The sequence below is a fragment of the Ranitomeya variabilis genome, chromosome 4 (assembly GCF_051348905.1).
Source record: "Ranitomeya variabilis isolate aRanVar5 chromosome 4, aRanVar5.hap1, whole genome shotgun sequence".
Classification (NCBI taxonomy): domain Eukaryota; kingdom Metazoa; phylum Chordata; class Amphibia; order Anura; family Dendrobatidae; genus Ranitomeya; species Ranitomeya variabilis.
Window position 1 is genome coordinate 545,489,895 of NC_135235.1, and position 12,970 is coordinate 545,502,864.

A 12,970-nucleotide genomic window follows, 5' to 3' on the forward strand; every position below is an offset into this window, starting at 1 on the left:
TAATCATTGCCGAGGACTTTGGTCTATCTCATTTTTAAGTGCGTGGTAAACAAGGCAAGTCTTTGTTGTCAAACCACAACAACCCCTTTGTATACCAGACCAATGCCCTAACCTCATAACTTCCCTCTCCAAAAATCACTGGAGAGCTTGCTCATCTTCTCTCCAAATCACACCTCACTTGTGTGCTTGACCCCATCCCATCTTCTCCCCAACCTCACCACCACACTGATCCCATCCCTAACCCATCTCTTCAACCTATCACTAACTTCTGGTACCTTCCCCACTGCTTTCAAACATGCCACAAATCACACCTATCCTCAAAAAGCCATCCCTTGACCCAAGCGCTATGTCCAGCTATCGCCCCATATCTTTGCTCCCATTTGCTTCCAAACTACTTGAGCAGCACGTCCATGCTGAACCTTCCTCTCTCTTTCACAACCTACAATCTGGCTTCCATTCCCCACCATTCCACTGAGACTGCCCTGACCAAAATTACTAACGACTTACAGCCAATTCTCTATACTCCTCTTTCTAGACCTGTAGTTTGTCTTTTACAGTTGACCACTGCCTCCTACTACAGATCCTCTCTTCCTTTGGTGTCAAAGACCTTGCCCTATCTTGGATCTCCTCATACCTTACCAACCGCACATTTAGCGTTTCCTACTCCCATACTACCTCTTCATCTCGCCCCCTCTGTTGCTGTACCTCAAGGCTCTGTCCTAGGACCCTTACTCTTCTCAATCTATACATTCGGCCTGGGACAACCCATAAGGTCCTATCGCTTCCAGTACCATCTATATGCTGAGGACACTCAGATCTACCTCTCTGGCCCAGATGTCACCTCTCTGCTCTCCAGAATCGCAGAGTGTCCTTCAGCCATATCCTCCTCTCGCTTCCTCAAGCTCAATGTGAACAAATCTGAACTAATTATCTTTCCTCCATCTCGTATATCTTCCCTACCTGATCTATCAAAATAAATGAAATCACACTTTCCCCTGTCCCCAAAGTCCACTGCCTCAGAGTAACCCTTGGCTCTGCCCTGTCCTTCAAACCGCACATCCATGCTCTCGCCACCTTCTGTTGCCTCCAGCTCAAAAATATTTCCAGAATCTGTCCTTTCCTCAACCCTCACTCTACCAAAATGCTCGTGCATGCCCTAATCATCTCCCGCCTCGACTACTGCTACATCCTCCTTTGTGGCCTACCTTCTAACACTCTCGCACCCCTCCAGTCAGTCCTTAACTCTGATGCCCGACTAATTAATCTCTCTCCTCGCTACACTCCTGCTTTCCCTCTTTGCAAATCCCTTCACTGGCTCCCAATTTCCCAGCGTATCCAGTTTAAACTACTAACACTGACCTACAAAGCCATCCATAACCTTTCTCCTCCATATATTTCCAAACTAATCTCTCAATATCTTCCCTCACGTAATCTCCAGTCCTCCCAAGACCTCCTCTCCTCCACGCCTATTCGCTCCTCACCCAATCGCCTCTAAGACTTCTCCCGAATATCCCCCATCCTCTGGAATTCTGTGCCCTAACACGTCCAGTTATCCACCACATTTGGATCCTTCAAAACAAAGCTGAAAACCCACCTCTTCAAGAAAGCTTACAACCTGTAATGATCACATGGCCACCTCAACACCATCAGAGCTACTGCAACCCCCGACCTACTGTCTCCTTCCCCATAATCCTGTAGAATGTAAGCCCGCAAGGGCAGGGTCAGCTTCCCACTGTACCAGTCTGTCATTGTTAGTTTGTTTACTGTGATATTTGTATTTTTATGTAACTCCTCATGTACAGCACCATGGAATTAATGGTTCTATATAAATAAATAATAAACCACACAATGGAGGACTTCTGAATTTGTTTCTATAGAAAATTGTACCCCCAAATAATGCAAATAAAAAAATTAAAACTACTTTAATGGGGAAAAAAGTTATTTTGTAACACGCAAATTTAAAATAAATGCTTGTGTGGACTGGATCCAAAGAGGTTAAATAAAGACTGGCACAGGAGACAGTCAGCAAGAAGAGTGCATGCTTTATTGAGTAGGCGATATACCTCTATCATATTAACAAAGAAGATTTCACGTAACGGCCTACAGCAGAGAACATAAATAAAGTCTATTTTCCAGTGCAAATAATCGGCAAAGCTGCACAGAGGGTCTTTGCTAGGTAAATAACAGGATCTCTACCAGTTCTGGCAGATAGAGGGGCAAGACTGCAGTCTCCTGGTCACGGATCACTGGAAGGAAGTATAGTACATAGCATTGTATGCAGTGTGGAGGCACAGTGATGGGCACCAATGTAATAAGCAACAGTGGGCACAGAACACAGCATTAATGTGAATACAGCCCAATGGGCATTTGGTCTATAACAGGACAAAAGATGGTGAAATTCTCTAGAACCCATAGAAAAAAAAAGGACAGGAAGTCTACAAGCATCGTGGTGATAAAGGGGTTAAATAAAATCATAAAGCACTGACATATTGCCACTTCATACAAGATTGGAAATAAACAGCGCCACTCTTGTTCATGGACTAGTATCACAGCTGCAATGCCAAACAGCCCATATACGAATGCCGCTGAGCGCGAGATGAGTAGAGAAAGCAGCACGCACGCCAACAAGAATGTGAACCCGAGGGGAAGCCAGCACGTCCATGGTAGTGTCTGATCTGTACGCAGCATGTTCTAGAGCAGACAGTCTTTCCTGTAGGACTTTACACACAGATGTCAATCATTACATTAGACTCCTAAGCCTAAGAGAAGAAATATAAATAAAATACAAGTTATACTTAATCTTTTATGAATTGTCTTGGCCCTTCCGGCTCTATAACACGCCGCGTGCAGATTAGCATTCACATTACAAATGAGCGTTTCCATTTAAGCTCTCATTCTGCCAAAAATTGGATTGGAGGCTATGGTGAGGGGATAGGATGGCACCTTAAGAGTTCTAAATAAATGTTCTGCTACACTGGGGCGCTGCGGCTTAGGTGTCCATAGAAGGTGTCACTTCTTACAGGTAAAAGGGAACTCGTCAGGTTAGTAATATCTAATCTGCCGGCACGATATTTGTGGGGACAATATAAATACAAGTAATAATTCATTAAACCGCTTATTGTGTTTTGTAATCCAGTAGTCCATCCTAATACAGTACTAAAAAGATCACGATTTATTTTTAGAAGTGCATACAGAGATCTCATCCTCGCCATAGATCTGCCTACTGGACTTTAATATTTAGAGCTCTGCTTATTTGGGGTTTATCTTAAACCTTCAGCTTACAGGGAATCTGTCAGCAGGTTTTTGCCATGTAATCTGAAGACAGCAGGAGATGGAGGCTGAAACACAGAATGTGTCAGTTATCAAAGTGTGTGCTGTTTTTAGTAACTGAAGGATTTATCACTAAGGTTAATATTGCTGGGCCGCCTCCTCCTGTGATAAGCAGCTCACTAGCTATGGACCTTGCACATGTAGAGCCTGATGTGGGCGGGGTTAGCTTTCTCAGCTCTGCTTCAGTCTTAATCTAAAAGCTCTGATTGTGTCAGTATGGCTGCTCCCAGTAATATAAGTGATACATTGTTGGATTCAGCTTCTCTTTGCCTACATTACATTGCTCTCAGATGAGGTAGGAAAAACCTACTGCCAGATTCCCTTTAATGAGCTCTCACGCTGCACACAGGCTGCCCTGCATTTCCACATTACAAATTTTCAGTGCTAATGCCGGTCAATTATATCAAACTGTACTGTCAGGGACTATTACAGTCTCTCAAAACAAGGCACATACAAAATAGTAAGATCTCTGATACTTGAGGTTTCCATCTTTTGGAATCTTATACAAAGCCCATGACAAAGAACAATTCAATACTTCACTATCTGCTCTTATCCAGTGGGCATCCTGGTAACGACAGGATGGCTCAGTCCGGGCAAAACCACCTCTGCCACTCTCTACCAGTACAGGAACACTAACACTGCATAAGTGTTCGGACACCCCTCTCTCCGCTCATTACACTGGCAAACAAAAACAAAATTCCAACAAGTTGAATCCTTGCTTTTCACAACAGGCAATATCAGCTGTCAAGGAGACGATGTCATACTGTTATCCGAAGGTGGAACAATGGAGCATTCATAGGTAAAACCACTCAGTTTATCTCAGAGTGGGCCAGGCTGATGACTAGGAAAAATAGTGCAACACTCCTACAAGAAGGACACCATGAAAAATAAGGGAAAAGACAATTCAGCAAACAAGATTTAACCTGGCTTCGTACATGTGCCTGCATTATGTTTCACATTGAAATTCCAATTTAAAAAACAAAAGTCAAAGGTTAAAGGAAAAAGAAAAATAGGATATTACAGCTTGCCTTCAATCAATAAAATGTGGTCTGGCAGCACCAGAAAAAGCAAGAGTAAAAAGACAAAGCGTACAGCAAGCACATCACAACTGCACCAACCGTGGTAGTCCTGGCCCTTACTGAGAACATGCAAAATAATTTGTATAAATAATATACACTGCCCCTGCTGTACATTTTCTCCTGAAATCTTCCCTCCAGTATGTTTCTGTGCCTCCTGTATGGGTGACCATTGGCCATATATATCTAAGATTCTTCTCACATGGCTCTTTAGCAAAAGATATACCGACAGCAGCCTATGGGAATGATTTACTGGCTAAGACAATCCCCATTTTTAAAAAAATAAAGCGCAGATGGACAATCGTGATTTAGTAGCCACAGACTCTGTGCAATTTAAGGTTAAAATGTCAAAAATATTTTTCCATCAATATCTTGTAAAAAAATAAATGACTTTTTGGCAAGTAAAACCCAGATACAGAAGTGTAAGCCACCGGCAACAAGTTTCACACATCACTATTTATCATTAAGTCTTTCTGCCACTTACAGGCTCAGTCATGGTGCAAGAAAGGAGATTCTTAAAAGGGAATTTGGGTTCCCCCCACTCCAGTAGTCTGATTTCTTCTCTTGTTACTACAAGGAACTAGAAGACATATTCCTAACCCTCCTTCAATAAAGGTCTCTGGCTGCATTCACACATCCATTGTTCTATTCCGCGTGCGGTTTTCTTCCTCAGACTGCACAATGGATCAATTAAATTATGGGGTCAAAACACACATCAGTTAAATAGAAAATGCAACATGGAGGCAAACCACGCGACAAGAGAAAAACAGGCCAAAACATTAGATCGGACTCGGACCAGTGTTCGTCAATTGGGCTCTGCATGTCAGGTTTTGTTTTTTTTTTTGCTCGGGTTGTGCCGATCCAAGGGAAAAAAAATAAAATCACACCGTTTCAGAGTTTTTCAGAGCCTAATTATCAGATCGCACTTGGCCATGCAAGTCAATGAGTGCATGGAAACCATCTGAGTGGAGTCCGATTTCCGCGCACCGACAGAATGGAGACATTTTGTTCTTCATCTTCTCCTCATCCTAGAGAATGGCATCACTCTGTGCGGACACTCATGTGTCATTGCATAACTTGCCCGATTCACTCAGATGAGAATCTATAGTTGTCTGACCCTAGACTTACACAGATGTAAAAACAGACCCGGAGTCAACAGGTCCATGCAGAGAAGTGCCAAGGCAGGCTTGTGTCTTGTAGTTTGAGTGAGTGCAAGCAGATTTGGGCAGAACCCCTTAAAAGCATGTACAGTATTTTATATATACATATATATGTATTCATACACAAAATATATACAGAACTGTGAAAAGGTTTAAGGCAGGTGTGAAAAAGTTAGAATTTTTCCAAAAATAGAAGTGTTAATAGTTTATTTGTATCATTTAGCTAAATGCAAAGTGAACAAAAGAAATGTAAATTAAATCAATATTTGTTTGATCAGCCTTTAGCTCTAAAACCACACCAATTCTCCTAGGTACACATTCACAGTTTTTTTGAGAAACTCATCAGGTTGCTCCAAACATATTGGAAAACTAATCACAGATCTTGTGAGGCTATAGGCATGCAGATACTTGTCTATCATGCAAGGCCATCAAGGTGGAGTCCGATTGGTGCCACATTTATTCCGCAGCAGGACAACGAGCAAGGAGTCTTGGAAAGGAGGATATGGCCCCCACAGAGCACGGATCTCAGCATCAGAGTCTGTGATTACATCATTAGGCAGAAGGCTTTGCACAAGCTTACATCCACGGAAGATCTGGGCTTACTTCACCAAGATGTTTGGAACATTGTCCCTGCAGAGTTCCTTCACCATGTATGTAAGTGCCTAGAGGCCTTGATGCAGATTTGAAGGTGTTCACAACAAAACTGATTGAATTTAGATTTCTCTTTTGTTCATTCACTTTACATTTTGGCAATTGAGAAACAATTAAACACTTTACAGCTTTTTTTCCCACACCTGCCTAAAACATATTTACAGTGATATATTTGCCCAGAGGTTGCCCCCTGTTGTCAGCTGCAATCTGTGAGGGAATCCAGCCAACTGTTTTATACTCCAAAGAGCCCCCACAGTTCTTACCGAAAATCGGTAGCTTGTCCATGTAGAATATTAAAAATAAACCTGCTGGGTCCTCCAAATAGAAAGACATACTTTGTCCCAGGTACCTGCTGTGGCATTAGTCGTGGATCCGTTACATCTGTATGTATCTAGCAGATTTGGAGCTCTGTCTCACATAGTTACAAACACAGTTACTGCAAGTACAGCTTCTGATGTGACCCTATGGTGTATTCTGTGGTCATCAATCGCCCAGATGGGACTTTGAGATGAATTATAATAAAAGTGATGCCCATTAATGCTGACAAAATTTCTGTAACCAAAAATATGGGGCATGTGCTTGGAACATACACCCGCCAGCCATCCCTGCACTGGGGCTCTATAGTTATGAATAGCAACATATATCGAGCTTCCACTGTGGTGGTATACGGCGTATAGACTGTACCGAGCTGTGAATTCCTTACACAGACATCGCTAACAACTCAGCCTCCTCATTACCCTTACACTCATTCAATTTATGTGGACGTTATAATGAAGCTTGTTGGCTCAAAGATGGCATTAGGACACTTATCGTAAGTGGAAATGACCAAATTCTGGATGATCTTGCTTGTCCCATCATACAACCACAAGCTGAATGCAGAATCTGGTCTGATGAGGGAACGCAGGGACCCCACAGGCAGAGTGTGGTTTACCATAAGAACAAGAGTTTGGTGGAAGAAACCAGTTTGTCATTTTATATTAAAAATACAGAAAGATGACAGAGGAGACTGCAGACTGTGGGGCTGGAATATTAAAAAAGTGTTCATGTTCCTTTAGGGGGCGTCCATTTCAGGCACGTCGGGTCCATTGCCTTATTGCTGTTGCTTCTCTTGGCTTCTTTTGCTGCCCATTCATCAATCAAATCCTTTGTAGAAAAAGAATGAATTGAGAATTACATTCATGGATAGAAAGGTGTACTCCCTCAACCTTAGGCCCTGACAATCCCTGAGAATGGAGGGGCCACAGCACTGGTCCAGTGTCGCATCCCCTTACGCCTCAGCATATTTGCCCTCATGGCCACTCAGTTACTCCTATGGGGCTATGTTATAGTTGTCACCACAGGGCTGCCAGCCATTCATTTTTAGGAATTAAGGATCTATGATAAAATTAAAAAAAAGGACTAGCACTAGAATAAAAAAAAAGTGCAGTAAACACATGTGAAAACACCTTCTGTTGTCAGATTGGTCATATTAGTGTGTCTGGGCGACAACCAACATGGCAGCTTTTGTAGCACCCACAGGGGTCACAGCGCGTTCCCAAACCATTAGCAGTAGCCTGTCTGACAGGTCAGTAAAGTTGCAGAGGGATGCTCTACAACTGGGCAAATTTCTCATTAAAGGTGCAAGTTATAAGTAGCAATGGTGGCCATATGGGTCACTGATCAGCCTTTCATGAAACATAACTCTGGCAGAATCCATTTTTACTTATCTCCCCCCTTGCATATTCAAAACCAAATTCAGATAGGGATCCTGGAAGCTTACAATGCTGTAACCAAGGAGCCCCAAATAATGACAGCAATTAGATGTTGTCATTGTCAGACAGTCCTCACATACAATAACTAGAGAGGTCATATCACCCCTGAACGGTATGGTCACATTACTTTTTTCAGGCGGCCAAAAAAACATCTGATTTGCAAGTGGAAGCAGCTTCAGTAAAATCTATTCTATGACATTTTTTAAACCCGAAGCAAATTTATTTAGCATTGTTTGGACATTTCCTGATTGCTTTTTAGGTTGTTTTTTTTTTAATCACCAGTGGGTTTTCAGAGTTTTCCAGCGGTTTTATTTTATTTTTTTTTTTAAACTTCATTCAACAATGAAGAAACCACTACTGGTTTTTGAAGCAAACACAAAGATGAGCAGGCATCTTTTTGAGCTTTCCCATTGACTTGTATTGTAAAGTACAGGGCTGCCTGCAGCACTACCAGGCATCTTTAGAAACCTTGATAAAAAAAGAATTTAGAAAAAAGTTCCAAAAGATGAACAGCAAGTCATTTTCTACATAAAACCGTAAATGTTCAGTCTTTTGAGCCTTTGCAGAGGGCCTTTACAGGAGGCTTTCGGAGCAGACCTGCTCCAAACCACCTGAAAAAAAGAGCATCATGTGAACATACGCTTGAGGTCCAGCAAAATGGGCTGAGATCAAAGACTCGATCTCTAAGGTATCAACATGCAGGACATTTACAGATCATTCAGTCCAGGTAAGCTGCAGTAACAGGTTAATCTTACCTGTCTCTTTAATACAAGATGCTTCCCCTTCCAGTATTTCAACATCTGTAAGGCCTGCAGGGTGCTCACAATATCGACAGGATTTACAGCAGTTTCTTGGCTGATTTCTTTAAAAAAAAAAAAAAAGAATTTTCCCAATCAGTATGATTAGTGTTTATTACATTAGCCTTCAGAATAAGCCTATAAATCACATCTCATGGGTGTAAATGCACTCTATAGGCAGGACCACAGTCATCAAATAAATTGCTCCTGAAATGCAGGGTAATGATCCCTTACAAGGCCAGACAGAACCCTACCTTTAATGGAGATTTCCTTGCCCTGGAAGGTGTGGAGGTATCGTAGCAGAACCTCCTTCCAGTAACTACGGTAGCTTATCAGGCCAAGGTCAGAGAGAGGCCGCTCCGGAGATCCCACCTTCTCCTCCACCTTGGATAGTAAATAACCTGGAAGACGGCAGACTGTTAGTTCTCGGTCTCCATTCAGAAGGCCATTAGTGGTATATGCAGATCAGACACTTACTAAAATCTATGAGCATCTTCCCGTAGCCCTGTCTCATGTACTGCGGCATAGTCAGGATACAGGACACGTTATAGTTCAGGAACGAGTTCTTCTCCTGCAAAACAAAATGGCAAATATGAAACGACCGTCCACATCAGACATTTAGGATTTGAATCAATAAGTCTTATGCTCATAAAGAAGCCCTATAAAAAAAAAAACAATTATAATACTATGGTGGCTGCAGCAGGGGTGACAGACAGGCCTACTCGCCATACACACAGGGAGTAGTTTGTACGAGAGTATAATACACTTAGGATGTTGTGGCATTTATCACCAAATTATTGTACGTGGAAGGGGTCCATCATATGGGCAAATAAGGAGAGTTTCTGTGCAGATCCGGGTTTATTATACTGAATCACCCATTATAATAGACTACCATAGAGGTCTGGGCATTTCTGACTGTTTGTCCCTTTAAATATATAGGGCAGTGTACCTGGTCCACAATACATGGGGTCCCGGTTGCCAGGCTGCGGCATCCGCCCCTCTGCAGATGCACTGGTCTGTTCTACATGTTATGACACAGGGAGGATTTTAGTGCTTTCCATTGGATGGAGCCGCATACATGCGCTACTGGGGGCGTGGCTTTTGCTGTCATTGATGACGCAGAGGCTTCCTCTTTTAATTGGAACCCAGTATATTCATTTAAATGGGGTGTGGAGATGGTGGTCAGCTATATCGCACACCCCGGAGACATCTTCCCTCTCCCTCTTTCAGCGGCTGTGCCAGACAGGTTTTGTAAGTGGTAGGTCTAGCGGTGGAGCCGTAACCATTGTGAATATCAGTGGTTCCCCGGACCAGACTCATTTCATTTCCTGATGAAACCTCTATGGTCTGGACACCATAATGAGCTCAGAGGCAGGTGCCCAGTTACAGGCACACTGACTTCCATTCTACACACTGGTATCAATGCGTCACATTACTGGAACCCCAAGTGTTCTTTCCTGATGGATTATCAATGGTTTCCTGATGAACCATGTATGGGGAAACACGGCTTGTACTACGGATTGTTAGCTATATAGGGTTAGCTATATAGGGTTTATACATGTATCTGGGAGTAATGACCCCATGGTTGATATCGCTGGGCAGTTTTAGCAGTCCCTTTAACCCCTTCACAACCTAGGATGTATATATACGTCATAGGTCATGTCCGTGCCTTCCATGCAGGCTCTGGTGCCGAGTCTGCATGTTTACCAGCACATGACAGTTGATTTCATCAGCTGACATGTGCTCTAACAGCCGTGGGTGGAATCGCAATCCACCAGTGGCTGTTAAAATGTAAATCTCAGATAGCTGCATTTAACATGGCCTCGCTGGAAGTTTGTCACTAATCCTGCCCATCACATGATTGCGGGGTGTCAGTGGGTTCGCATTATAACACGGGGTCTGCAGGAGACACCTGTGGTCGTCATTGCCATTCTGCTATGAGCGCCACCCAGTGGCAGAAAAATGGAGACACTACAGGTTGTGAAGATGCACTTTTTTTCCTTTCAATTTTACCGTACTTGGGATTTTTTTTCCCCGTTTTTGAGTACATGATATAGTAAAACTAATGGTGTTGTTCAAAAGTACAAGCAAACACCAAGCCCTCATGGTCATATTGACAGAAGAAAAAAAAAAAAAGTTATGGCTCTAGGAAAGAAAAAACGAAAATGCAAAATCCCAAGGTCGTGAAGAGGTTACTTATCCAATTCTGTTTATACCTACTTTATCGCTATGTGTGGGGTATCTTACTCTAGGTCATGCATCTAAGGTTACTTAAGGAATTCTCCTCAGGGCAGAGGGGTGTTTATTACTGTATCTGATTATATGCCCTGAAATGTTTTTAGATATATTTATATTTAAGTGCGAGTGAGAACACACACACTTGCTTATAGGATTGAGGTGTTTTGTAGCAAATTTACACTTCTTTTGATGGGATGTTTATCCATATACAAGGTATGTCTTTCACAGTGTGATTATTGGGGTTCCCTAGGGCATTCCAGGGATAGTGGGCAATGAGCGGGGGAGGGGGCACCTGTTCGTGTGGTGTCATTTGGGTGCCAACCTCCGTGGACAAGTAGGACTTTTTTTTTTTTTTAAACCAGGGAAAGCATATGTTGCAGTTGTGCTCGTTTCTTGGTAGGCCCCATATCCCCTTGGTTTTGTACACTATATAGGGTACAGACATGATCCTTGTATCATTTGCTTTTTGATGTATTAAGTGCAATATTTGTTTGTGGTGTACTTTTAATTAAATATTAATAAAGTATATATAATTTTAATACGGGGGTCTTGTTAATATTAGTTTTAATGTTTCTAGTCTTTATTCTCCAACTATTTTTTGTTAGTTCAATTACACACAGGGAGTTGCCCGGCAGTAACACATATTACTTATATATTTTTAGTCTAAACTCATCCTTGGCACGGTCACAACATTCGTAAGTTTTCTCGCCCACTCACCCTCACTTAGAGCATGGTCTGTGTGGTCAATGTGATAGAATTACATCTAGTCCCCAGAACGGACAATCTTCAAAGAAACATCTGGGAGATCCTACCTTTGAGAAATAGCCTATGAGATGGCAGCCGGTGTTGTCTGCCTCCGTCATGACATAAAAGAGAAAAGGCTCGACGTCATAATAAAGGGTTTTGTGGTCTAGGAAAAGCTTGGCAAGTAGGCACAGGTTCTGGCAGTAAATCTGAAAGAAGAATGGTTACAGCGACATTATTAATCACCCAGCAGTAATGAGATTTGCCTAGTGCAGTTCATTAGTGGCAGCCAATGCTTGATGCGAGGGCTACAAGACAGAAAGCAATTAAAGCTCTAATGCCAACCTTGTTTTTCTTGCCGTCTACTTCAAAAACAGAGATGGATCCCTTACGGTAGATCTCGTCTCCAGGTGGATGCTTCCACACGCACTTCGCCTACACAGAAAAGGAAGAGCTGGTCAGGAGATGGGAGACAAGACTTGGAAACCCTGACTGATGGGGAAGGAGGAAGTTTATTACTAATGAGCGTAGACCTCCATCTTTAGTTTTACACATTGCAAACTAATTTTTAAAATTGTCCTATTTGGGTGTATGGACCCTCTGGATCATCATCTACTTAGGGCACTTATGTCTGATGGATCTCGCCCACCAATGCATGCATGGTTAGCTCTTAGGACCCTTCACAGGAGCTCCCAACAATAAGGTGGGGGGACAAGGCAGATATGTGTTAAAAAGGGGTTATCCAGGTTTGGGATGAAAGTGTGTAGTCACTGCCGCACACTGTGGTCACATGACAGCGAGTTTGTGATTTGCACTAGACCTGAGTAGCCTCGCTCAATAAAAGTGAATTGAGAGAGACAGAGCACGTCTAGTTGGCAAGTGACAGCGTGTATACACAGCGCATACTTTTGGTCACACCGATCCCTCTAGCTGCCGAAACCAGATAATTCACTGTGTGAGGATTCAGAGTGACTGTAGACCTTCATCCTCAAACCTGGATAACCCCTTTAAGAAGGTGAGACAACTCCATTAAGGAGAATTTGTTACCAAGTTGAGAACACAGATATGTCGTGGACTGTCTGCATGTTACATAGTTACATAGTTATTAAGGTTGAAGGAAGACTGTAAGTCCATCTAGTTCAACCCATAGCCTAACCTAACATGCCCTAACATGTTGATCCAGGGGAAGGCAAAAAAACCCCATGTGGCAAAGAGTAACTCCA

The 12,970-nt window shown here is 42.6% G+C and overlaps 1 protein-coding gene across 11 annotated transcripts in view; it reads right to left on the minus strand.

The window, feature by feature from the left end:
* Positions 1–2,025: 2,025 nt before the first annotated feature.
* Positions 2,026–12,970, minus strand: part of KAT7 (lysine acetyltransferase 7) — a 29,348-nt gene continuing 18,403 nt past the window's right edge. For all 11 annotated transcript variants that reach the window (XM_077252561.1, XM_077252568.1, XM_077252570.1 and 8 more), the window contains 6 exons: positions 12,093–12,182; positions 11,816–11,956; positions 9,243–9,336; positions 9,020–9,166; positions 8,724–8,830; positions 2,026–7,360 (listed from right to left, as the gene is read on the minus strand). In XM_077252561.1, the coding sequence (XP_077108676.1) occupies positions 7,259–7,360; positions 8,724–8,830; positions 9,020–9,166; positions 9,243–9,336; positions 11,816–11,956; positions 12,093–12,182 (681 nt within the window). In that variant the 3' untranslated portion in view covers positions 2,026–7,258. The remainder of the gene's footprint in view (positions 7,361–8,723; positions 8,831–9,019; positions 9,167–9,242; positions 9,337–11,815; positions 11,957–12,092; positions 12,183–12,970) is intronic.